Source organism: Copadichromis virginalis, linkage group LG7 (genome assembly GCF_057382275.1).
Source record: "Copadichromis virginalis isolate Kocher_CV1m ecotype Utaka linkage group LG7, C_Virginalis_male_GT1.1, whole genome shotgun sequence".
Lineage (NCBI taxonomy): Eukaryota > Metazoa > Chordata > Actinopteri > Cichliformes > Cichlidae > Copadichromis > Copadichromis virginalis.
In genome coordinates, this window is record NC_140624.1 from 69,124,023 (window position 1) to 69,151,139 (window position 27,117).

Genomic DNA, 27,117 nt, shown 5'->3' on the forward strand with positions numbered 1-27,117 from the left:
AAAACTCAAAATATTTTTTTATATACTGGTTAAAAGTGTTTGTGAAATACTTTGTTCTTTATGCTGGACTAACAAACTGCAGTCACAAAGACTGACTGTGAGCACTTTTCGGTGATTACAGAGTCATAATAACGTGTCATATATGAGATTATCACCATGGCATGACATCACATCATGTATGTATTTGCAATATTTAAAAAAAACAGCTGACAGTGTGTTTTCATATTTTCATTCTGTGCTTAAAGGGAGAAAGGTTTATTATTTCTGCAGTATTGCTGTCATTGCTTTTATCTATAGTTTTTTTGTTGTTGTTGAGAATAACAGAGTGAGTCAGACTGCAGGATGAACACTGAGCTGTTTGTGCCCCCCAGTGGTCTTTGACCACAACGTGCTTCCAGTGAATTCCCGAATCCAAGCTGTGTGTCATCAGCAGCCACTCCACCTTAAAACTGACTTCACGTATAAAACTTGGGTCATTTATTTAAGAATTTGCACCATATCCAGCCTTCTTGTGCCCCCCTGTACAGAAACTCAAATGTTATTTTCAGACTTTTATTTTAGGGAGCCTTACACCTGTACACATGGTACACATTCACAAATAACGTTTCATTTAAAAATTTGTAATAGAGGGGAGGACACATATGCTAATGTAATGTTAATAAATGGGGATTTATGAACACTAAACTTTCATGTTCAGAGAACACGCTCAGCTATATCTTGAGGATCTGAGTGTTCATGTGATTTATATGCTTTGCTATATATATGCAACAACGTCCAACGTTACATGTTAGTCAACTTCATTCACATTAATTAACCTTCAGCTTTCGAAACTTAAGTTTTTATATTTCCTTGAACCACTTGAATGCACCTTTTCTAATTCGTGTTTTACCGGGGGTCCGCGAAGGCGCTTCGTTGGCATTTTACGGCCTCCGATTGGTTCGATTTGTGTTATTTGCACCACGTGACACCAGACATGGCCGCCAGCGAGCCGAGTAAAGACGGTAAGTGTGACCTTTTAAACGTGTCCGCGGCTTTAATGCTGATATCTGGTGGTCTGCGTGCAAAGGTTTGGGTGTCGGTGACTCTCCGAGTCTGTGGGAATCCACAATCAGCAGAAAAAAGGCTAAAAAAAAATCAGAAAAGCAGGCGGGAACCCGCCCGGCTAAGCTAGCAGGCTAGGAAATAGCTGGGCTGCTAACTGTGATTATACAGCAATCTGTATATTCAGTCAGTACTGAGTCTGACAGCTGTGAAGTTTATTCAGGATTTAACAGCGTGTAAAGTCTGAGTTCGATTAATGAGTTATTTAATTCATTAATTTATTTATTTTTTTACTTTTAGATCATAGTTTTGTCCCCACGGGTGATGAAAATAATTGTATACAGACAGATTTTTGTAGATCAGAGGGAAATGCTTCTTCATGCCAGGCTGTACATTCTCGCTTCCGCTTGGTTTTGACTCACCTGGTCTGGAGTAGAGTGTGTGTGGTATATAAGGTGTAGTCTCTCTTCTGCTTTCTCAGGTAAGGACAGCATTCTGGAGCCGCTGTGTTTCCCCGATCAGCCGGCTGACATCTCCAGCTCTCCCGGTGTTCAATGTCCCGGCTCCGAGCCGCTGGTCTGCCTGTTCTGCTCTGAGTCCGTCCCACCGCCGCGGAAAGACGTCCTCCTCAGACACCTGCTGATGGAGCACAAGCTTGTCATCGCCGACGTCAAACTCATCGCAGACGTCCCAAAGTACGAGCCACACATGCTCCGGCTCACTCGTTTAACTCTCGGGAACACGTTTGGATGTTTTTAGCATTTGGAACTCGATCATTTCACCAAAGACTTCCTGTAATTATTTGGGGTGATGGGGGGAAACCCTTACCTTACAAGTATAAATATATACAACAAGTCCAGCATGTCCACGCCTGTTAGTGTGCTGCTTTTATGAACCGTGACGAAGTGTTTCTGTGCGCCGGTAAACCTGGCTGTGAGTCGGTTTTTACTGACGAGTTTCCTCCATCAGGTACTTGCTGTACTGGAAGGGCAGATTCCTCGAGCAGCCGCTCACAGATTTCTGCAGCGTCATCAAAACCAACTCCACGGGCCCAGTCGGTGAGTTCACTCAAACCCACAGAGGACCTGACCTTTCAAAGTGAACCACGTACACTTCCTCCAGCTCTGATTAATGACTCATTAAAAACTCTTCTTCCTCGCTGACCTGACAGAGAAGCAGGAGGACTACTTCCTGCTGTGTGACGTCCTTCCAGAAGACAGAGTCCTCCGAGAGAAGCTGCAGCAGAAACGACTGGTGAGGAGACGTGACACTCGGAGCATCCTGAGTGAATCTTGTGCTGCTGGAAGTTTCGTTTCTTTTAAACTTTGTTTTGAGGCAAAGTCTGAAAATCAGGAAAAATCAGAAAAATTGCAGATTTGAGTGATTTGACACGCTTTGTGTCGTTGTAACCTCTGCACTTTAAATATCTGAGCACTCTGAGGTAGTTTTCTGAAGAATTCCTCTGAGCTCTTCTTCTGTGCTCCCACAGGAGGAGGTCCTGGAGCAGCAGCAGAAGGAGCGAGACGACAGCAGCTTCCATCGTCTCTGCATGTTCTGCAGCGAAGAGTTCACGGGAAACAGGTAACGCGCCGCGGGATTCCCATCAGTCCTGGAAACCTCACGTGTGTTAGATTAAAGCAGACAGAAGGTAGAGCTTCCTGAAATCATGTGACTAAAAGCTTCTTTGCTTCCTGTAGTCATCTCTTATGATCCAACCCCCAAAAAGCTGCTTTTTACGCATAATTCCATAAACATCATTCAGTGACATGTCTGAGCCTGAACCAAGAAGCTGATCTGAGACCAGTGCAGCTCCTCACCCTTCTTCCTCTCCTGCTAAGGGTCAGGTCTGAGACCTGTGCAGGTGTGCGCTGGTTCATGAATGGCATGAAGGTGTGACTCACTGGTGTTTACCACAGTTCTTGTGTGGATCTGTGTCTTACCTCCAGTTAAGCTTCCATCCATCCATTTTCAGTCACTGTGTTGGTTCGCAGATGCTCGGCCTCCCTCTGCACAGCCACCACCTCCAGCTTCTTGCGGGAGGACGCCGAGAGACATAACCCGCGTCCGCTCCGGGTCTCCTCACATTTGGACATGCAGCGGCCCATGGCGAGAGAGGCTGCTTCCCTCTGTCTGCCACTATGGGCACGCTGCGTGGATCTTGAAGTCTTGTCCAAATGGGAACTTCTGGACGAAGCCCAAAGGACTGCAGCGCAGTGCTAACAGTGATGATGTCAGCTGATGTTTTCTTTTGTTTATTAAAAATGGCTCCACGTGCTGTTTCCAGGTCGTCTCTGCTGAACCACATGGCCAGAGAGCATTCCTTCAGCATCGGACTGCCGGACAACATCGTCTACTGCAGCGAGTTCCTCGACACGCTGCAGGACAAACTGGACAGGTACGCTAATCGTTGCTTTTTATTCACAGCGTTAAGTTTTGTTTCGCGCGCCTTTTCATTTTGCTCCCCTCGCTTCAGTCTGCAGTGTCTGTACTGCGAGAAAACGTTTCGAGATAAAACCACGCTGAAGGATCACATGAGGAAAAAAGCTCACCGCCGCATCAACGCCAAAAACCACGAGTACGACCGCTTCTACGTCATCAACTACCTGGTAAAACCCAGCGACACACTCGCCACACGCTTCCACGTCAGGATAAACGAAGCAGTTCTGTAGAAGCAAACGCACGACCTGAATGTATTGTTCCAATTTTAAAGCGTCCCTCCTGTCCTGTCAGGAACTGGGAAAAACGTGGGAGGAGGTGCAAAGCGAAGATGACCGTGAGCTGGCGGATGATGAGGATGAGTAAGTATCCTCATGTAGCTCTGTGAGGACGGCATTAACTAAAGTGTCCTGATGCATGTCATACACACTGCTCTGTGTCGTGTTAAAGGCAAAAACCGGGCCGGGCTGCACTTGCATGTAATACCAGCTTTTACCACCAGATGGTGCAGTTAGTGGGTGTAACGTTTATTTTAAACCAACACGACATCAGTCCGAGCACGCTTGATCTCCAGCGCTAACCAGGTGCTGTGAGCTCGGGGTAGCTGTGGATCAGGAGGTGCAGCGAAAGGTTGGAGGTTTGATCCCCGGCTCGATCCCAGATACTGAACCTTGGATTGTCCCTCCTGATAATATTCTTATTTACTGTGTCAGCCTGGATGCAAAAGTTTCAATCAAGTCCACTTCCTAGTCCTCCTCTGATCCTGTGTAAATGTCTGCTCGTGTCATCTCTGTATCGTCCGCAGTGATTGGTCGGACTGGCAGGCTCATCCGGTCTCTGCAGTGTGTCTGTTCTGTGATCACCAATCGGAGACGTTGGAGCAGATCTACGCGCATATGAAGGTACGGGAACGTAGAAGTTTCAGAGAAGGAAAATATCGTTTTCTGCTTTTCATCCCTGAAACGATTCTGCAAAGGCTTCTGGGAGAACGGAGACAGTGCACACTAACAGGAAACGATCTGCTTCCTGAGGTCTCTGCAAACATATGAATCCATCGTTCGCACAAAACATGGATTTTACTCAGAAAGTGCCCTCACACACAGACGGACCGAAGCTGAAGAGCTTTTAAAATGAAGCGCCTTTTATTTTGAAAAGTTTCCAAATAAATACATGATTGTCAAAACTTTAACGAGCAAATAAAAATGTTTCCTCGTTGTTGGGTCTGTTTCCACATGCCCCGCTAGTTTAGAGACTTATTCATCATGAAGGAAACAAGACATAACAGAACATCTTCAACCGGTTTTTCACTCGCTAACGAGGGAAGTCTTTGGTCAAGAACCAGCTCTTGGAGCCCACGCCCCTGTCCTGTCTCAGGCCCGAAGTCCTTCAAAGAGCAGCTTCCCCCGTAGCTATTTATTGACATGGCAGTTACAATACACAATACAACACAAGCACCTCCCACTGTAAAACCCCCCAATGGTTCTAAGACAAGGGTGTGTGTGTGTGTGTGTGTGTGTGTGTGTGTGTGTGTGTGTGTGTGTGTGTGTGTGTGTGTGTGTGTGTGTGTGTGTGTGTCATAAAAGCAGGAAGCTCACAACAGATCTGTCAGGATGCATCTGCAATAAAAGCTCCCCCAGCACAGAGTGGCTGGAGAGGTCAGAGACAAAGGAACGTCTTGATCCTATAGGTTGAACTCAGACCGTACAAATTTAAGAAACACGATGACAACATTCAACAATTAGACTTAACACTCGTGAACAATAAATAAATCTAGGATTGGACGTCGACTGCAGTCCGATTTTGTCGTTGATTAAACGTTCTGGTTTAAAGTCAGAACCAGTTTCCCAAACGTGACTCTAAGTTTGTGCTCACGAGTGACGAGTTTACCTGAGAGGCAGAAAAGTTTCTCTCTGCTTTCTGGTTTTGTTATTTATGAAGTCTGTAACGGGCGTCGCGTGCGTGACCCTGACATCTTTCTGTTTTGTGTTTGCAGGAGGCTCACGGCTTCGACCTCCACCTCCTTAAGACCGAGCTCAGTGGGTGAAATCGCCGTGGTAATTCGAGCGCAGTTTGCTTCTATTTCTTCCTTCTGAGTGTTTCTAATGTTCTGTCCTCCCTCAGACCTCAAGTTCTACCAGCAGGTCAAACTGGTGAACTTCATCCGGCGGCAGATCCATCAGAGCCGCTGCTACGGCTGCACGCGGATGTTCGACTGCCGGGCGGACGCCCTGCGTCACATCGCGGCTGAAGGTCACGTGATGAAACTGCCAGAGATGTCCGCCTGGGACCAGCCGCAGTAGGTTTAACGAAGCGCCTGCAGAATTAACCAATGAGAGCGCGGGCTTTAAAGCTGGCGTACAGCTGCTGATGAACGTGGTCAACGCCACAGATGTTTACACTTCATTTGGAGTATTTTTATCAGCTGAGGAAAATGGCGTCCTTTTTGGGACTAATTTGAGCCTGAGCACTAAACGTCGTCTCGCTCCGCAGGTATTACTTCCCCACGTACGAGAACGACGCTCTCCTGTGCACGCTCTCTGACAGCGAGGAAGGCGACGGTGACGAGGAGCATCGCGGCGAGGAGATCCCGGTCATCGCGGAGGACATCTCTAACCTGAGAGCGCTGAAACAGTCCAGTGTCCTCAAGCAGCTGCTGAAGGAGCGAGGAGGCAGCAGCTAGGACCACAGACGGACACGTGTCATACGTTTGACTCAAAGGCGTCTCTGACGTCGGCTGAGCTCAGCTCATGGTGACCACATGCCACATGGCTGGAACGCAGCGGCACGGGTTTGAGTCCGGCCCTTTCCCTCTCAACTATTTCCTGTACGTCTCTACTTAGTAAAGATAAGAAAGGCAAAAGAAGAGTCCTCTCCACAGCTGGACACGCGGACGCCATGATGTCCGCTGAAACGTAATTGCTCTGCCTCGTGCAATGAAGCTGAAACATGCGTTTTCTTGAATATGAATTTTAGTACTCGAGTAAAAATGATTTTCTTTTGTAACTTGTAACTGAGCTGGATTCAGTGCTGTGGTGGACGAGCTCATCGTCAAGATGAGACGAGAGACTCTTTATTGTCATTGCACAGTCACACTTAGAACAACAGCACTACACAATTGCAAACTGTCCCGCGTCGGCACTACGCACAACACAAACAACACAACACAGGAACTTAATAAATGAAAAGAATGAGTGTATGTTTTACTGCACATTGTTGTTATTATTGTTGTTGTTGTCCCCTCAGAAAGCCCAGGGACGTCTCGTGCCTGAAACATCTGTCCTATTTGGTGTTTCTGTTGTTTTTCTGCATCGCTTTGCTGAGCGACACCTGCCGTATGGTGGAGCCGAACTGCAGCGCTCAGAGTTTTCACCGCGTCCTTCGCGTCCAGGCTCACGTTCACGAACATGCAGCACTGAGGAGAGAAACGAGAGGTCGCTGCAGGAACTCACTGCTGTCAAACTTCCTGTTTTATCCTCATTTCGTACTCTGGCAGGTTGTAGGACATTTTGGACAATCTATAATCTTCTAACACAAAAACATACAAGTGTTCACTGAAGTAAACACACAGAGCAGTAGCAGATTTTTTTAAGTGTTTTATTTATTTTCATTTGCTGCTAACTGCCTTGTTTTCATTTGTAGTTTTTGTAGTAGGAAGAACTACAAAATCTACAAATAAACAAAGAGCAGTTAGCAAATGTAGTGCTCTCCACTATGTGAAGCCCTCGCATGAATTTTTAGATTTTTCAGTTTAAGCCAATTAAATGAAATCCAAAAATTCAGCCCCAACAATCAAATGATCCCCTATGAGCAAGCACTCTGGCAACGGTGGAGAGGAAAAACTCCCTTTTAACAGGAAGAAACCTCTGGCAGAACCAGGCTCAGGGAGGGGCGGTCTTCTGCCATGACTGGTTGGGGGGTGAGGGGCAAAATTAAATCAAACATAAAGGAGAGCACAGCGTATTTATGACAGGTCGGTGGACTGTGGCTCGAGTTCAAAAGATGCTCGAATCCCGCCTGAGGTGGTATGGACACGTGATTCGAAGCAATGAGAACTCAGCAAAAACGACTATTAAGGATCGACCCAGACGGACGCCGGCCTCGAGGCAGACCGAAAAAACGGTGGATGGACAAAATCAGGGAAGACATTAAGACCATCAACGCGTCACCCGAGGACGCCTTGGACAGAACCAAACGGAGAAACCTTTGCTGAGGAGCGGACCCTGCACCAGCGGGAACAACGCCAGGATGAAGGTGGACTGTGGCTGGAAAAGATCATTACTGTTTTTAAAGGGTAACTGGTCCACATCCACAATGACAGTAGAGCTGTCATTGTGGATGCGGACCACAATCCACAGTTGTCGATGGGACGTGTGCATGCAAGCATACGCAAGCCATCCCCGCTCTGTGGGGTCATGACAATAATCATGACCCCACAGAGCGGGACATTCGCTTCAGCCGAAAATCTTAGAGGCGACCCAGAAAGCTGCAGGAAGCGCAATGACACATCCGGCAACAGTTAAACCTACTTTAAGTAGGTTTACACCCCACGAACCAGGCGATTCTCTTTCTGTTGTCTGTTGTTCATGTACCGCTGGGCGCTGAAGATTTTCCACAGTTTGTCTGACTTCTGCGATCTCTTGCCTCAATTGTGCGTATGCTTGCCCGAATTGTGCGTTTGCTTGCCCGAGTTGTGCATTTCCTTCGATGAGTTGTGCGTTTTCTTCCCTGAGTTGTGTATTTCCTTCGATGAGTTGTGCGTTTTCTTCCCTGAGTTGTGAATTTTCTTCGATGAGTTGTGCGTTTTCTTCCCTGAGTCGTATATTTCTTTGACAGACTAGTGTGATATGTTGACTGAATTCTATGAGTTGTTCGTTTTCTTCCATGAGCTGTGCATTTTCATGCTCGAGTTCCTCTCTCGTACGCTCCAGTATGTTTGGCCGATCTCCCTGTGACATTTTTGTAAAGGGTTAAAGCTCAAAAGTGTCCAAAAGTTAGATCTCTGAATGATTTAAATGCAAAGGGTAGCTGTGTCTCAAACAACTGTCTCTTTCTGCTGTAAACTGTTGAACGAGCTCCTATTTATAGACTCGGTGGGCGTGGCAGAGAATGCGATGTCGCTGTGACAAAACAATGATCCTTTGATCTTCTCAAAGGATCATTGTGATGTCGCCGTGACGTCACGATGATCGTTCGAGAAGATCAAAGGAGCGCTGTGGATCATTCTGCGCATGCTCAGATCAATGAACGGGAGAATTATTTGTAAATACTTTGCTAGCTAACAAAGGTGCTTTTAGCAACAGCTGGTGGTGGTTCGTCGCTATCAACCCTTAAACTCGTGAACTGGCTCTCTAGCTTTTCGATTGCTACTGTTGTCTATCACATATGTATTATTTGGAACCCAGCTTACCTGTAAAAACAGACACACAGCAGGTAACAGGAACTACTCGGTGCGCCAGCTCGGCACCACTAGGCTGTGTCCCAATTCAGGGTCTGCACGCTTGAAGTACGCGCACTACGCACGGTGCGTACTATAAGTATGAGAAGTGCGGAAGTGAGAGGCTTGTGAAATAGGACGGTCTTGCCTTCGTCGCGCTGCTCAGGTTGCCTAGCAACCATGATACTAACCGCGAGAAACGTGTCATACAGCTTTGTGTGACAGAAACGAAGGAGAACATGTTTTGTTCATTTGAGACCAAAGGACCGTAAAACATGATTGTTGGGCTTCATTCCTGTGCTGAACAGTCATTTAAGATTAGCTAGTAAATAACAATTAGCTGATGTTGGTCATGAGACTAAAGTCATCTCACTGTGGTAATGTAAATATAATATGGCCAATATTAAAGTTATAGTCAGATTATTATGATATATTACAGCAGTGAGCTTGAACAGTTGTTTATATGTCCTATCACCTTAAATCTTCACTCAAAGACGAGTATCTGTGAGTGTGTATACAGATGTGTTATATATAAGAGACAAATATTGTTCGTTTAATACGTTGGCATTATTACATTTGGCTCAATGCTTACATATGTGTATAAAGCAAATGTACGAGCTGTGATAACTGTGTCTGATAGAATGAAGAGTAGACTGATATATGAAATATTCCTTTATTGGGTGAGAAAATCAGACCATGTCATAACTGCTGTAAGTCACACAGAATAGACATCAGAGCCTTAAACAGGCTGACGTCTGCTAAATGGGTCAAACTGGGCAGAAAGTCTACAAACACATAACATCCTTATAGAATATGATGTAACACTATAGATCAACTTAGCTCAGAATATATAAAGCATATAAACAGTTACAGCAATATGATGCAACAAACACAGCAGCTACTGATCCAAAATACTCAAAGCTTCATAGAACTGAAACCAACATTTATTTTAGCTCCATTCTGCTGCTGATACAGACTTTAGGTTTCTGAACATTAAACTTGTTGCTGCCTTTCATGGTGTGTAACTTGAAGGCCCTGAGTACTCTGAGTACTTTCTCCCACACTGGAAACACTGGGATGATCACATTATGTGAACATTACCTAATAAGACTGATTCAGCACAGACAGTTCTGTTAAACTTTCCTAGCAGTCCTTCACAAACAGGGAACAGTCTGTCTATTCTCTCCATCTGTCAGCTGCTGCTGGCTCTTCCTCCTCCTCTTCCTCACACACTGCCGAGTTTGTCCTGGTGGATCATCAGGGCTGCAAAGCCTCACAGATGATGTGCAGCAGTGGGTCCCTCAGTCTGTCCTCACTCTGGACACTTGCAGTCGTCACACATGGACATCAAATGTGTGATAAGCTGCAGGATTCAAACACAAGTGTAACTTATAAACACACGTTCATACTTTTATTCCACAATCAGAGAGAAAGAAACAGAGAGAGAGTGCAGGACAGACAGACAGGTGGCAGTCTCAGGTGTACACACTGCTACACAACAGCACAGAGAAGCAGGATTTAGTGTTTGTGTTATTACGAGTGTAAACAAGAAGAGTTCCAGATGGTGCAGTGGACACATGTGTGACTGCTGTGATTAAAGCATCTTTCTTTCAGCTTAACGAGTGAACCGTCAGCTCGTTCAAACACACGTTAAAGTCCGTTTGGCTCGACACCACCGAACAGAGGCAGCAATATAACACAGCTCACATTAACAGTGCAGTGGATCCTGCTTGTGCCGTGATATTCAGGACTGCAAACCGAGCAGCATCACTGACTTTCAGCTTGTTGTGTTTGTGGATATATGACTGACTTTAATTATCCACAAAATCATCAGATTCTCTGCAAGATTAAGGTCGACTATATATATATATTTATATATGGGGCGATCGTGGCGCATTTGAAGTACACTTCGAATTGGGACATCCGTCGTTGCGTGGCGGTGACGTAATCGCACTCAAAATGCGTACTTCAAGCATGCGGTCTCTTAATTGGGACACAGCCCCACAATTATAAAATCAGCACCACCATGTTTAGAGAAAGACCAACGACTGACACCACAAACGTCTCTCAGATTTCTGTAATACCAGAGGCGTCGCCCCCTGCTGGTCACTAGAAAGAGTGCAGGTTTTAAAGTAATTTCCTGGATCGACTGCACTGATCAGACTCACGAGTTAAGAATAAATTAGGTTTTTAAGTTCATTCACAGCTTCTAAGTATTTTTATCCAGCTGTGTGATAAAACTGTCTCAGTTTAATGTTGGCTTACGAACCAAAGTTCACATCGGCGTAGGCGGCGCTGCCACAGCCAAGCGAACTTTCGCTTTACCTCGACATCTCCGCTTCGGCTCTTAAAGTCGAAGTGTCGTCATTAAAAAGAAGTAGACTCTGCTCTACTTTAGCGCTCCCACAGAGACTTTTGGCACACTCGAAACAACTTTTTTTCCTGAAGTGTTCGTGGCTGCTCGGTGAAACTCTGCTGCCGTACCTTCAGAGTGTAGGACACCTTCTCCTTCTCGGAGCAGATGCGCAGCACCTCTCGCACCGACCTGAGAGAAACAAACTCGTGTTAGTGCCGGCTCGTAGCGCTCAGCAGGTAACGAGAGAGCGTGAGGAGGCTGGGACGGGTTTGTCCTGCTGGTCTCTGTCTCCTCTCTGACGGGAAACTCGACCTCTGTCCGCACTGAGCTGCAGCTTCTCCTCATCAAACATGGATGCACGGCTGTCAGGAGGCACAGGTTTGTCTCAATGGGCCCACACAGCAGATCATGTTCCAGGGAGGTAGACGAGGGTATTCACAAAGTTTATTCCCAGCTATGTAGACAACCCTGTACTAAATTCAGCTTTGAGGATCAGCTTCTGAAAACATTTAAACTCTTCCAGTTTATGCTCCCTTGACTGTCTTTCAGATGGAATTTTAAATTTGAGTCTTTCTTTGTACAACATTCACACTCAAGAGCAACTTGGGGTCAGTATCTTGCCCAAGGATATTTGGCATGCACGCTGGGGGAGCCGTCGATCAAACTACCAACCTCCCGATCCGTAGAAGACCTCTACTGGTTCTACCTCCTGAGCTACAGCCACTAGGTAGCATGTCAGAGTCTCCTCCGTTATCAAAATTCACCAAACAAATCGCACCACCAGTTAAGAACGGCCATGCACCACCACCCACTATTAAGTCAGCTGTAAGCTGGTGGTGTATGCAGTGTTTTGGGGGGTTTACGCCTCAGGATACTCCAGCACGCAGGCTGGAGGAACCCGGGGTTGAACCACCGACCTGATTCGGTTTTAGTTTTGGTGACTGTAAATGGCTTCAGAGAAGAGTCGATTGGAACGTGTCTGATAATAAGTTTCTCGTATTGGTTTTCAGCGTTCAAGAGAAGATGAGTTAAACTCCACGGTGTTGCACGGCCTTAGCACGAGCCTGTGTCTGTATGCCAGCAGGTGCAGAGGAGGCTGAAACACTTCATTTATTATATATCAGCGCAGGCTTTCCCCAAACAGGTAACCCTCCTGCAGCCTGAAGCAGCCGAAACAATAGACGCCTATTAATTATGCAATCTATTCTCTATGCTCTGTGAAATATTGATATAAATATTTGATTCAGTACAGGTGTATTGATTTGATGATGGCAAGGGAGATGATCTTATTCCAGGTGGGGGGATAACACCAGCAGCTTACAGTGTGGACCATAAATATTTGGACACGCAGACATTTCAGGGTTTGTTTAATATCAAACACTTTCTGTCTTTCACCGTCTTTGCACCGATACCAACGCTGACTGTACTGTTCAATTCTGCAAAAAGCACCGTTAACTCGAGCAGGTCTGCATAAATGTTAAACACGTCATGCCTCAGACGGTTAGCAGCCACCCAAAGTCTTTCACCGTCTTTGTCCTCTCTGGTGCTGCTTCAGTGCAGACATCTCAGCCTTTGTTGGGTCTTTTTGTCACCATGAGGTTTCGGACTGTTCTCCAGCGAGTTTTCATGAATTTATCTGACTGACCACACAGAACAGTCGTGTTTTATGCTGCTTTTATCGAATCCTCTGAGGTTCTGTTCAAACTCTTACAGTGGGGCAAAAAAGTATTTAGTCAGCCACCGATTGTGCAAGTTCCCCCACCTAAAATGATGACAGAGGTCAGTAATTTGCACCAGAGGTACACTTCAACTGTGAGAGACAGAATGTGAAAAAAAAAGCCATGAATCCACATGGTAGGATTTGTAAAGAATTTATTCGTAAATCAGGGTGGAAAATAAGTATTTGGTCAATAACAAAAATACAACTCAATACTTTGTAACATAACCTTTGTTGGCAATAACAGAGGTCAAACGTTTACTATAGGTCTTTACCAGGTTTGCACACACAGTAGCTGGTATTTTGGCCCATTCCTCCATGCAGATCTTCTCGAGAGCAGTGATGTTTTGGGGCTGTCGCCGAGCAACACGGACTTTCAACTCCCGCCACAGATTTTCTATGGGGTTGAGGTCTGGAGACTGGCTAGGCCACTCCAGGACTTTCAAATCCTACCATGTGGATTCATGGATTTTTTTTTCACATTCTGTCTCTCACAGTTGAAGTGTACCTCTGGTGCAAATTACTGACCTCTGTCATCATTTTAAGTGGGGGAACTTGCACAATCGGTGGCTGACTAAATACTTTTTTGCCCCACTGTAAACACGCTCGTTTACATCTTGCTCGGCAGATTATTTTTAAACCTTTGAACAGGTTCTAACGGCCATGCTTCACATGCAGATCTGTAAATGAACCTTCTCAGGCTACAGCTGCGTTTTGGTGCTTTGTTCTAAGATCTTATAGAGAACCTGAAGCACTAAACTGGATGTATGTACCTAATGTTCCTACTGAGAACGGATGACCTGATGTTGTCCATCATGGTGTACGTCTTCCCTGAGCCCATCTGTCCATACGCCAAAATACAGACGTTATATCCATCCACACAGGAAGTTATCACAGGCAGAGTTCCTGCAAACACGACTTCCTGCAGAGAGCAGGGACAAAATCTGCAGATAATTAGTGCTGGCTAGAAAAAAAACAGCATGACGGGCATTCGACCATCCGAGGTTTGCTGCTTGGATTTTTTGGGCATGTTCTGGTTTTCTGGATGCAGATCCACGCTCCCCACAGGATCGTCAAATGAAGCCTCATGCCAATTTGTTTATGAGGCATTAAATAAAAATTACAAACCAATCAACGTTAATAAGCTGAGTGCTGCGAAGGCCAAGCGCTCGTTAGTGCCCGGGCTTCATTAAAATCTAGAGCAAATTAACGATCAAAAACAAACCTTCCCGGTGGGAAAATTAATGACAGAGCTGTGGTATTTAATAATATGCAGGATTGCTTTTAACTGCTAAGTTTTCTGTTAATTAACACAGACACTGTAATATAATCCAACCTCTTAACCTCCCCCAGATCACCAGCAAGCAATCTAAAGTAAGAGTTTGTGTTCAGAGAGCATCCGTCTCTTTGTATCGAATGTTCAGCTACCTGCAAACAGAAAAGCTCGTAAAGGAATGAAACTGCTGTGCCAAAAAAACGAGTCTTCATCTGAAAGGTTTCATCTTCTACTTTTTGAGCATTTATCTTTAAGATGTGGTTAAAATGGGCTTCCAGTTGAGTGTCGGTAGGCCAACCACTGGCTGCTTCTGTATTGTTTAAAAATAGGCATGACTTGAGGGAGGAGCTCCTGTCTGAAATCGTAAGTTTGTGTGTTCAGAATTGTGGAAGAAGTCTAAGCCTTTACCTGTGTGCTGCTGGGAGAGTAGACTTTGTCAAACTGGAACTTCTTTCTACTTCCTTTCTGGATGACGACCACTTCCTGGTCATCCAAGCAGCTGGAGGCCGAGCTTTTCCTGCAGCGGCAGAGCACCCGGGTGTTCCCCTGCAGCTCGAGCAGCTTGTTGTACAGGCTCTTCCTCTCCACCGCCTCCTTCCTGTCGAGGGATCGTAGCTTCTCCACCTCACTGGTTGCCTCCTGTTCCACTTGAGCCAACTTCCCCAGAGGACAATCGAACTGCCCCAGATGGTTCTTAAAATCAGCGAGTGCCAGGTGAACTACGGAGCGAAGGTGCTTGTTTGAGACGTTCGGCTCCCGGGTCAGCCGGCGCAGTTGGCCGATGTCCACAGCAGGCTTGATGACGGGTTTGGCAGGTGGGACGGGAGAAGCTCGGTGGTTCAGGAGGGATCAGATCTTCTCCCGGAGCTCCTGCTTGTCAGCCTCGAGCTCGGCGAGCTTCTGATTCAGGTGCTGAACAACATCAGTCAGACAGCAGACTTCCCTCACTCTCTCTCTCCAGGAGGGCTCTGTAGGGTTAAAGCAGCATGTTTGATCACATGGTGCTCAGATATCTGACAAAAATAAAGATAATATAACGTCTTCTGACTCAAATGTTCCCAAAAAGCACCACTATAGCTTTGGATTTGTATGATTTTCGTTCCACTTCTCACGTGTGCACCACTTTGTGTTGGTCTTTCACCTGGAATTCCAATAAGATTGATTCATGTTTGTGGCTGTAATGTGACAAAATGTGGGAAAGTTCAAGGGGGCCGAATACTTTTGCATCCACTGTAGATGCTACAGAAGTAGCATAAAGGAAGTAATGTTTATTAAGTGTCAGCTCATCTGAAATGCAGCGTTTCTAACAGCTCGACAAACATCAGCAAACACACAAACTGTGTGTGTCACAGTGTGTTGCAGCTAAAGGCCCAGCTGGTGTATCTGACAGGGAGAGAAAAGACAGAGAGCCAAGTTCACTCAGAGATGGAGACAGAAATTATTGTGAGTTGTGGCAAAGTCCATCTCTACAAGCAACAGAAAATAGTTATTAAAATTTAGACTGAAATAAAGTTTGTATTCGTTAGCTTTGCATACTTATAGGCGATAATAATGTTCTTTAAGGAGCTACTTTTACTTTAAATACATTTCAGAGTCGGTACTTTTTCACACAGAAGCACCACCTTTCTCCAAAGGAACATGAGCATCATTTGGTGTCCAAGTGGGATTGCTCCACAAACTGAGCACAGCATGTGTTTGCAGGCCAAGAAGCCAAACTCGGCCATGGCCCGGTAGATTAGCCGATCTCAGAGGCACCCGAAGGCTGATGATAAGCTCATCTAAGAGGTGCTTTGTGAGCTTCTTTGGCTCACAGACGAGATTATCAACAATCCAGATTATTCTTTCATAATATATCTGACAGCCAGTCAATGTCATCTATGTTGTCACTGATGCCTGCTTAGGGATATGAACATCCATCGTCCATCCCGGTGACACTGGCCGGTTGGGCTACACCTTGGGCAGGTCAGCAGTCCATCACAGGCAGACTGACAATGCTCACAACCAGTTTAGATTATTCAACCCAACATGCACGTCTTTGGACTGCGTGAAGAAACCGATGCAGGCCAGTGGAGAACAAGGAAAGTCCAGATAGAAAAGAAGACCACTGCGCCACCATGTCATCATTTACAAACACAATCTGATGTTAGGGTAACTCTAATAAGCAGCCGCCCACGTGGTTACATCTCCATGCACCATGTTCCTCACCGTGACTCGTTGGACTGGAGCTTTGCCGAACTCGGCGTTCTTCTCCCACTGAAGTGGCAGCAGCAGCCAGAGGCCCGACTCAGGATCCCAGAACCCACCCCCGTTCTCTGCGACCTGCTGGAGCAGGGGGGCTAGGACTAGGAGGAGGAGTTGGCCGTCCGACTGCGGTCTGGAGTGTGGAGCCTTCCTGCTGCTGCGGAGTCGGGGCGGTCTGCCTCCCCCCACCGCAGGGAAAAGGGAAACACCACCTGGGTCTGGGTGCAGTTCCCCCCTCCAGGGGCAAGGGTACCTAGACCCGGGGCTTAGAGTACGCTTGGGGAGTGTGATCGTGTGTACAACGTCTCTTTATGTCTGTCTCCACGTTGGTTGAGTGTGGAGTAAGTGCATATGAGAGCATGAGGGTGGGAATGGATGTTTGTATCTGTGTGTGCCTGTATGTCTGTGTCTATATGTCAGGTTGGGTGTCAGGCGCCACCTCTCTGGGGACATCTCAGGCCCTCCAAGGTTTGGAGGCCTATCTCCACCCACCACCACTTCCCCTGCCAGTGGCGGACTCCCTCAGACATCGGTGCGTTGGTGGTTCTTTGTGTCCGGGGATGGGCGTCCAGGTACACACCGGCTCACTCCTTGGCGGCCGCTTATTGGGGCCTGGAGCCTGGGGCTCGCTCGGGCCACTTCGGAGGTGGGGTGCCCCCGGCCTCTCGGCCTGGGGCTCGGTCACTCAGGCGCAGCTGGCTGCCGGCGGAGCTCACGGGCGCGTCACTGCAACTCCCCCTGGCTTCTGCTCCGCGGCTGCTGAGTGAGCCCTCATCTGGGACTCTCCTCAGCTCTTTCTGGGACAGTGGTGCGGCTGCCCCTCTGTTGGTCTTCCTTGGTCTCTTGTGTTCTGGGGGCCTCTGGATGTCTGGAGTCTTGATCTCCTCCATACCTGCTTCACACCCTGGAGGACGGGGCTGTGGCCCCCCCCACACCCTCTAGCAGATCATTACATGAAGGAACCTTTTAAAAACAAGCGCGTCCATGCTCACAGGTGTACACACGGGTGATCACACCCACAAACTACACCCTTTTTGGCTCCTACCTCAAAGCACACTGTGTTCTGTTGATCTTATGTGCTGCACAATAATGTTTAACATTTAGTATTTACTGTCATATTCCCATATATCATTGTGATGTTGTTTATTCTATTACTCTTGTTCTCTTCTGCTTGTTTTCTTTTTTCTTTCTCAGCAGGTGATCCAGGTGATTGATATATGCATTTTTTTTTCTCTGCCCGTTCTGTTGGTTTTTGTCTTTTGCCCTTCTCCCCCGTCCCTCTTCTCAGCTGTTTCTCTTTCCCTCTTTCTTTCTCCCCTTCTTTCCCCCAGTCAAGTCTGTCCCGTATTCAGTAAGTGAAAATAAAATAAACAATAAAAGGTGAATCAAATGGACCATTACGGCAAGGCTGGGATGGTCAGTTTGGTAAAGTAAATCCGTTGGGCATCTTTCTTTGCCTTTAGACAACAATTCTGATGCAAAAGAGCCAAACGGGACAGGCAAAAAAAAAAAAAAAAAAAAAAAGGATCCCAGAACCTGCAGATATTCCCCCTCTCCTGCACGGAAACAGCAGAACCAACAGGATTCTCTAAAGACAAACTCACATGCTTCTGAAACTGCAGAGCTAACGATAAGTGAACGCAGCAGTCGAGGGTAGGCTGGTGCACAGTTTACACAGCATCGCACAGTAAGTGGCTACTCCTGCAGTGCAGACTGGACTGTCTCAGCAGCAGGTTCACTCACAGACTTTAATCTGTCATCATGACTTTTCTGCATCAACATTTGTAAAGGCTTTTGTAAGTGCAGGCACAGCAGTGCTTTTTTTTTAGATGCTGCCGGTGCGGTCGTCCTCCCAGGCTGTCGGCAGTCTGCAGCTGACCGCAGCCCTGGAGGAAAGAGCGAGTCCTGTCATCACTCCCGTTTTCATGGAGGAAACTCTCGAAGTGCAGAGACACTTCTTCCCCCTCTGCCGCAGTTTCCTGGTAGTAACACAAAAGCCACTCACTGCTCAACACTGTCAAACCCACTTTGGTGCAAATACACTGGAAGTGACAGTCGCTGAGAATCATCACAGCCTGCCAGAGGACAGCAGCTGGAGTGCTGGATGTGTGCGTGCTGTTCTGGTCATCACAGAATATTATCAGCACTGTTACCGTTTACATGCTTTATGCCTCATTTCCAGCAGAGAAAGACTCTAATCATGATGGAAAATGTGAAGGAGGGCATCGATTTTCAGCTCGTCCTGCTGGTAAAGACCTCCCACATCGTCATTCCTACTAAACCGAAGTAATTCAGTAATAGGCAAACAGCTAAACAACCATGCACGACAAAAATTCTTCCCTGTTTTGTTTAGTTGGTAGTTTTTTGTTGTTTTTTTCCCCACATTTTAAATTAAGAACATTTCTATGAATTAACATAAACTTTCTGTAGCTGCAGGACAGTCTGAGCAAAACCTTTTTTATTTTACACATTCATTTCTTATAATTTTCTCAGATTGTCCCACAAATCGAGACCTGCTGTTGAAATGACAGCGTGGTCTGCAGTGCCGCTGCAGGGGAGGAGGACGCACCTGAGCGGGACCGCAAACACGCCTCGCCGCCTTAACGTCTGTGCGATCTATGCTGTTGTGTTGGTGTGTGTCGGGCTGTGAGCTGCAAAGCTACAGCCGGCTGTGTGCGTCAGCAACTGTGTGTGAAAAGCGTGTTCATGCAAACATCGTCGGGTCTGCTGTGATATGTTTACAACGGGACTTCTGCTCCTGAACCTCTGCGCACAGCGTCTGCAGGTCGGGGCTGTACGAAGTCACTTTCATCTTTACAGGACTGTAAGCTGTCGTCTGTGAGGCGTGAGCGTGTTTGTTTTTAACAAAGTTCACGGTGGAGCTGCTGACATAATGTGGATCCGAAGATCCATAATTGGCCTACCTGGGGCTGAAAGTCTCGATAAATGCAGGCGTTTCGGCGGCTACACCGGCTTCCGCGAGTGTGACGCTTATTTTGAGCGATGAAAAAATAATAGAATATTGTGGTGGACCACTGGAGGGCTCCACTCACACCCAGTTCTCAGGAAGTGTTGTTGCTGTGTTTTGGAGTGAAAAGTATTCAGTTGTGTGGTGATGAGTAATAAACGAGGAGTGTTAATCGAGAGCTCTCGTGTCGTCTGTGTTTACCTCCACATTGGTGACCCCTGACTCCAACATGCTGTAGTCCGATGGTGGCGCCGACTCCGCTCTGGATGCATCAGCAGCCGCCAGCCCTCTGCCTCCTGCTGCAGCTGCGTTTGCTGTGGCGCTCGAGCTGCCGGACTTTTGGCTTCACGATCCCCCGTCGTGGTTCGTGCACGTGGAGGCTCAGTTCGCCCTTTGTGGCATCTCGGCTGACAACACGAAATATCACCATGTGGTGGCCTCTCTCGACCCGCCAACCACCCGTCATGCGTTGACTCTCCTCCGGGACCCACACACCCGAGGGAAATACGCCGCCCTTAAGGAGCTGCTTCTTCGGCGCTATGCCCTCTCCGATGCAGAGCGAGCCGAGAAGCTCCTCTCCCTCTCAGGCCTGGGTGGCGGTACGGCTCTCGAACTGATGGAGCACATGCTATCCTTTCTCGGACCGGACGACGGGGGGATTCCTCTTCGCCCACATCTTCCTCCGACAGTTGCCAGCGGCCGTGAGAGCCGGTGTTCCAGATCTACTGGAGTTTAGATCAACTGGCGTTGGTCGAACAGATGTGTGGCAGACTTGCGTTTCAGGAGCTGCTACCGACAAACCAGCAAAAAAACGCCAAATGTGTCATCTGTGACACTTGTGAGGTTGTCTCAAACACACTCCGTCAGTCTTGATGCTGTTGAACAACAAAATGTTTAAAATGTGGCGAGTTTACCTGGTGATATCCTCACGCGCGACGCGATCGCGAAAACAGCAAACAAGTAACACCACGCCGATGTTGTTCACAGGACAGCAAGAGTCAACGATCGGGAGACTCTTGTCGTCATCGTTCCCCTCGCACGGTTTATTTCTCCGGTTTCAGCGTTTTTGCTTCACAACTACAGCGAGCAGTTTACTTTGTGCACTAACATGGAGTCGAGTCAACCAGCGCCACCTCTGGCCAAGTGCCACAGCCTACAGCCAGATCAACCTGTGACACACATCTGCACCACGTTTGAATTCGTGTCATGCACATTTGTACCTTTCAACTGTGTCTGTTTGTGCGTCATGCAAATAAACCTTTGAAATGAATGAAATGACACTAATATTTCACCAGTGTTGTAACATCACATGTCGTTAGCGTAGTCTGTCTGTGTCTTTTCTCTGCGAACAAACATGTTAGAGTTGGTTGTGATATACAGTCTGCATAAGTGTGGTCAATCTAATAAACATGTGTAAGGAGACGGCAGTTACTGTGAATTCACAGCAGTTACACAGTGATTAGTAATAAACAGCCAGTGAGAGTGAGTGGATTTAAGAAAGTCAGTGACTCAGGTGTGTCGCTTGGTTTGTCATCTGTTTGTGAGACTGGAGGAGACGTAGAAATCTTTTGTTTTAAATCTTAGTTAGGAAGATTCCTGTTTGAAAACAAGCACTTTTTGTGAGAAATGCAAGAAGCACATCTGCAGAAAGCACACAGTTACATTCTGTCCATCATGTGGACAAAATCGAAAATGTTGAGCATTGAAAAACTGAGAACGTTGGGCAAGTTCAAAATACGTGTTTGTAAGAACGAAAAACCAAATTGTTCCTACAATAGTTATGGAAAGTCTAACTGTTGTATGTCTGTGTTCTACATGTTTATCTGATGGGAAATAAAGTTGCTATTGTTTTATTGCAGTTTTTGGATAATTCTGAGTGGATTTACACAGTACGGGTCAAAATGACCCGCAACAAAATCAATGTCACTCTTTTGTTCTTCAACATAATACAAGGGTTAATTTCCAAAACTTGCTTATGATCTTCAATTTGTAGCAGATCCACTATCACACAGCAGCTGGAGCAGTTTCAAATGGAGCTCAGTCCACTGCTACCACAGCCCACTACTAGATTAACTTGTGACACATCTGCACCTGCTGCTATGATCACAGTGAGTAGAGGCTGAGTGGCTGCACTAAACCCTGGTACATCCAAATCTACCCACAAACATGTTGACAGATGCAATGCCAGCAATGTAGATTGTCAACACTGAAAACAATCAGTAAGCAAAGACAACAGGGATCATTTGTTTCTGTTTATTTAGCACCCACAACATTTGTAGTCGCCTTCTGCACAGGGGACGTCCACACACACTGTGTGGTACCACTTTCCACAGAAGGTGCATTCAGTCTGCAAGATTGAATGAGATTGTCAGAGTCATTGTCTGACTGTTTATTACTAATCACCTGCTGTACATTCACAGTAACGGTCATCTCCTTACACATGTTTATTAGATTGACCACACTTATGCAGACTGTATATCACAACCAACTCTAACATGTTTGTTTGCAGAGGGAAGACACAGACAGACTACGCTAACGACATGTGATGTTACAACACTGGTGAAATATTAGTGTCATTTCATTCATTTCAAAGGTTTATTTGCATGACGCACAAACAGACACAATTGAAAGGTACAAATGTGCATGACACGAATTCAAACGTGGTGCAGATGTGTGTCACAGGTTGATCTGGCTGTAGGCTGTGGCACTTGGCCAGAGGTGGCGCTGGTTGACGCGAGTCCATGTTAGTGCACAAAGTAAACTGCTCGCTGTAGTTGTGAAGCAAAAACGCTGAAACCGGAGAAATAAACCGTGCGAGGGGAACGATGACGACGACAAGAGTCTCCCGATCGTTTACTCTTTGTGTCCTGTGAACAACATCGGCGTGGTGTTACTTGTTTGCTGTTTTCGCGATCGCGTCGCGCGTGAGGATATCACCAGGTAAACTCGCCACATTTTAAACATTTTGTTGTTCAACAGCATCAAGACTGACGGAGTGTGTTTGAGACAACCTCACAAGTGTCACAGGTGACACATTTGCTGTTTTTTTGCTGGTTTGTCGGTAGGAGCTCCTGAAACGCAAGACTGCCACACATCTGTTCGACCAACGCCAGTTGATCTAAACTCCAGTAGATCTGGAACACCGGCGCTCCATCTGTTGTAAGTCCAACAAGTTTGTCCCAGGGCAGTTTCACGTCGTTACACTTTGACATGCGTTTTTAAAAACGCCTTTTCCCGTCGTTGTCCCGTGCATCGATTTAATGTCCAATATTTCCTCTCCACGGATGAAGCTGGTCAGCTGTGCAGTGTCCATCATGTTTGTACTTTCATCCACAGCCGAGCATGCAGTGAAGTTTTTGCTTCTTTCACACAACTGTGTTCTTAAATCAGTGACCATCTCACAAACCGATCAGCAATCGTATTTCTGCTCAGGCTCACATTTGCTAAACTCTGCGTTTTGTCTGGACACAAGACGTCCACAGCTTCATCCTGCAGCTCTTCAGAGCGGTACCGGGCTGCTTTGGCTCCTCTGCTACGATAAAACTTGCTTTCACAACAGCTTCACTTTGTGGTTTTGCTCTGGTGACGAACGTCTGCTGAAACGTCAGATTCTTCTTCAGCTCTTCTACTTCCTGTAGTTTCTGCGTTTCGGTTTTTCAGCTTATCCTGACGTTTTGTCTCGTAGTGCCGTCTTAAATTAAATTCCTTCATTACAGCCACATTAGCTCCACTAATAAGACGCACGGTTTACCAGCATGTCTGTAAACATATATTCAGCCTCCCACCGGCGCTGAAAGGCTCTGCTTTCAGAGTCAACTTGTCTCTGCACCATCGTGAGCGGCGAGCTTGACGCGGGAATGTTCCCAGTTAGCCTAGCGCTCAGCAAGGAGGCTGCAGCGCTGCATCATGGGATCCGTAGTTTGTATATTACTAGCGCCTTATATCGCCGGGCCATGCATAACAATAATAATACATCTATATAAAATGATCTCGCGGGCCGTATGTGGCCCGCGGGCCTTGACTTTGACACATGTGCCCTAACCCTGACCCTAAACCTAATTGTAACCCCGACACTAAAACCACATTTTGAGCCTCAAAAAGGACTTCAAACTTGTGAGGACCGGTGAGTGTGTCCTCAGAGTGACTGTTGGTTCTCACAAGTATAGTAGGATGCAGATTTCGGTTCTCACAAAGATAGCTAGACAGGAACATGCGCACACACACACTCCTTCCCAGACTCCAGTGGATACAAACAGTGTGGAGGAAACGTTACCTGCAAGGTGCCGTTGCTCCCTCCTGCAGGTGTGGAGGCCTCCGGGCTCCGCCTCTCGGGCTTCTAGCGTGCCCAGCTGAGGCTCCTCACTGACAGACGCTCCGCTGCCCATCACGACATCCACAGACTCAGAAGCATCCAGAGAAAAGGAGACAGAGAGGGAGCTGGCAGTGATGTCAGCCTGACAGGTGAGAACAGGTAATCCGACACACGGGAGTGTCTCCTGTCACCTCTGAGGATGACTTAAAGGGGTTTCCCTTCTCATGAGGTCTTGTTAATGGTTTTTTATGAATGGTTTAAATGTGATTTCAGTAGTTATCATGTGACAAACTGCTGGTTTATCAACCTGCTGTTTGTCATTTACAAACTCATTTCTCCAAGAAGCTGCTGTGAAGAGAAGATCTCCAAAGTTTTACCCTCAGTGTTCTTGCTCTGCACTGCTGAAGATCAACACTAGAGGGCAGCATCTACACACTAAGACACTGCAGGGAACACGACTCCTGTTACTCATCCTGGAGAAGGTCGATGGTGTTGATACAGAAACACTTTAGACTGCAGAGCAAACTCACCTGTTCAGCCTTTCATGACCTGCCCACTGAGGCCCTGACCGTCCGACAGCTCTCCTTTCTTCTGCTTTGTTCAACACCAGTATCGGTCATTTAACCTTGCTTTAGGGTTAATCTCACTGTCGTGACCTCAGTCAGCAGTTTGCATCCTTCACTGTTGCCCAGGGGCGTGTCTAGAAGTGGGCGTGAGGTGGCGCCTGCCCTCCCTGAAATCTGATTGGCCCCTTGGGACCACGCTGGGCTGGAACACTGCTCCTCTTTTAGCCCCCACCATGTTGGATGAGACAGGAACATTTACTCAGGTTTTATGTACTTTTTCTTCATTGAAGTATTTCCACACACTTTATATTTTGAGTGAAATCACTGCATGATCGATCTGCTAAACAATATATTAGTGATTAAAACCATCATCAGCTGGAACATTAAAGATATACACATCAGTAAATCTATAATTACAGCCCAGTAACATCATCATATATTTGAATACACAACCACTCAGCTATTAGGCTACTTAAAAAAGCTTCATTTCTAAGGCTACATTAAACATTATCTTTGTTAGAATTACCTTTGAATATATATTCCAGATATCTGTAGTATTATTAGAATCATGAGATTACAACATATTTACCTCTCCTCCACTTCTTTGAAGTGTGTCCCAGTCCTAGCGCACTGGTTAGCATGTTTTGGTTCGTGCAACTGGTCCGTCGGGTTATTGTCTCCCCAGGAACATTTCCGTTGTGCTTCGTGTGCTTTTGCAGCGCTTTTCTTTTTGCAGCGTCTTTCTTTTTGCAGCATTTTTCTTTTTGCAAGTGTTTTCTGAAGTTGCAGTCCGTTTGGCCTCTCAGGGCCACCGTACTTTTTTGCACTTTGCAGAACACAAAAAACAAAAGCAAACACAAAAGAGTAGAGCATGTCTGCATGCATGCTGATTCAGCAGGGGTAATATTAAAGAAGGAAAGCAGAGAATATTTATTTGAAAGTGAAAGAGGATTCCTGAGAGCCTGACGACAGGAAGTTACTGATGCTCAGACTGTCGTGCATGCTTACCATGTCCCCACAACACTAGAGCCAAAGCCACACTTATCAGAGGGCGAACAGGCACGTCCACGCCAGTTCACCCCAAATCACACGCGCAGAGCATCAAGCTGTGAAGACTGTTTGAAATCCGCTCGTGTGCAGCAGATTTACCACAGTGGAGAGGTGGGAGTGCTCAAAATGTGTACAGAAACAAAAGTGTGCCTGTGTGAGTGGAACGAGCGTGCTGGAGTAGTGCTGCAGGGCTGACAGTTTAAGGTGTTTTAGCCCCGCCTCCTGCTACACCTGAAATGAAGCCTGAGCTTCTGGCTCACATGGATTATGTGCACAGGTGACCTCGTTATCAGAACTGTGGCCATGTTTAATGCGAACATCCACCACGGCAGCAGGATACAGAGGAATAAATATATGTGAAAGGTTTACCCTCTTATGTGAACTCTGGCACTTTCTCTTCTTCAGTGTTCGGCTGTTTTGGACGTGTCATGAAATGTGCTCCCAGAACTCGCTTCAGGCCAGACAAAGTGAGAGCAGCTGGTGATCCCAGCAGATATATTGTATCCCAGTCTGTGAGCCATGGAGCAGTAAAATCCTCGCTGATTGCTCCTTTTAAAAGAGGTGGACGCGTTTCTGCTCCCGGAGGAGCTGCCGGCTGTTCTGGCAGCAGAGCGGCGGGTCGAGCGGTGAATAACAGCAGGACTCATTGTGCCTCGGCTCGGGCTCCACACCGCAGGCCAAATTAAAAATGACACGCAATGAAAGAGCAAAGGAAACGAGTTTCCCCCAGAGAACAATCTGGAAAATTACCCTCCATTCACACAGACAGGGAGAGTATTGACAGAGTGTCACACTCGCTCACAGCCAATCAGCTTTTGTTGCTTTCTATCAGAGCGGACTCAGAACATCTGCTGCTCCTCAAACGCAGCGCCTGTGTCTGCGTTACTGGAACAGGTGCTGAAGCGCGCAAACCCACAGCATGTTTGTCCTCGTGTAGCTCTACACAGGTAATGAAGTCACAGCAGCCATATTATTGTTCAGGTAATCGCGTTAAAAATTATCCAACAGGCTCCAGCAGCACAAACACAGTCCAGTTGTTCAGACAGCTAGCAGCTACAACCGCCTGTGTCGCCATCCACCTGTCAGTCAAAGAGGCCACGCCTCTAATAATGCAGAGGTCAGTTATCAGTTATAAAGAGAAATAGACTTTTAAGAGCAAAACAGTTTATCAGGCTGTAAACATGTTTATTTCTGCTGTAAAGTTTTCATTTGGGATGCGGAAAACGTCTCTATCGCCCCCTGGTGTCTGGCTGCAGTATAGGTCATAAACCCCGCCCCCTACATGTTAGCGGATGGGGCTGGGGTCAGACAAAAAAGTAATAATTCTCCTCAGATAAATTTTTTCCAAAGATTCTTTCTTTTGTTTTCAATAGTTCTCATCACGCTGATTTATGTCCAATGAGTCCTCTCTCATAAGTCTGATTCTACTTCCTACCGCGGTGATGTTAAATTGGGGTGGAACGTCATCATAACAGCTTTGACTTGCAGCTGCAGTCACGGAGAAACTTGCGTATCTCTGTTCGGAGGGCCAGCGTTTACGCTACGAAAACACCACCGAGTGTTTTAACCTGACAGCCTGAGGTGTTCTTCAGTAAACTGGACTACCCGAGGCTGTTGGGGAAACTCATTTTGTAAAGTTTGTTTAGCTTCTTTTCTACAGTCACTGGGACCGACCTGCTGGAGCCTCTGCTGGACGTTAGAGGAACTGCAGTTTTTTGTC

General features: G+C 46.6%; 2 protein-coding genes and 1 long non-coding RNA gene across 5 annotated transcripts in view; 1 reads left to right on the plus strand and 2 right to left on the minus strand.

The window, feature by feature from the left end:
- The window catches only part of immp2l (inner mitochondrial membrane peptidase subunit 2), a 222,933-nt gene extending 221,398 nt beyond the window's left edge, over nt 1–1,535 (minus strand). Inside the window, exon 1 of one of the 2 annotated variants that reach the window (XM_085464970.1) lies at nt 1,464–1,535. In XM_085464970.1, coding sequence (XP_085321096.1) covers nt 1,464–1,535 — 72 coding nt within the window. The remainder of the gene's footprint in view (nt 1–1,463) is intronic. The other variant, XM_085464969.1, reaches the window with a different exon arrangement.
- Nucleotides 914–6,685, plus strand: znf277 (zinc finger protein 277). 2 transcript variants are annotated; one of them, XM_085464966.1, is made up of 12 exons: nt 924–1,001; nt 1,523–1,736; nt 2,011–2,099; nt 2,213–2,295; nt 2,531–2,622; nt 3,326–3,436; nt 3,515–3,647; nt 3,772–3,839; nt 4,283–4,379; nt 5,471–5,513; nt 5,599–5,773; nt 5,968–6,685. In XM_085464966.1, exons 1-12 carry the CDS (start codon nt 974–976, stop codon nt 6,155–6,157), a joined length of 1,323 nt encoding a protein of 440 aa, XP_085321092.1. In that variant the 5' UTR covers nt 924–973; the 3' UTR covers nt 6,158–6,685. The 2 variants fall into 2 exon arrangements, with proteins under 2 accessions (XP_085321091.1, XP_085321092.1); XM_085464965.1 differs by lacking the exons at nt 3,515–3,647; nt 3,772–3,839 and having other exon boundaries at nt 914–1,001.
- On the minus strand, nt 6,458–26,308 carry LOC146706754 (uncharacterized). The gene is made up of 4 exons (XR_014921626.1): nt 23,743–26,308; nt 13,758–15,228; nt 11,396–11,456; nt 6,458–10,274 (listed from the first exon to the last, which is right to left on the minus strand). It is a non-coding gene; the product is annotated as an uncharacterized LOC146706754 (long non-coding RNA).
- Nucleotides 26,309–27,117: the final 809 nt, after the last annotated feature.

What these genes read in the sequence shown, in the direction of transcription:
- znf277 (XM_085464966.1), top strand. Translation starts at nt 974, where the DNA reads ATGGCCGCCAGCGAGCCGAGTAAAGACG. An exon ending in CTCATCGCAGACGTCCCAAA is followed by an intron (nt 1,737 to 2,010) that starts GTACGAGCCACA and finishes TTCCTCCATCAG; the next exon opens with GTACTTGCTGTACTGGAAGG. An exon ending in TCTACGTCATCAACTACCTG is followed by an intron (nt 3,648 to 3,771) that starts GTAAAACCCAGC and finishes CTGTCCTGTCAG; the next exon opens with GAACTGGGAAAAACGTGGGA.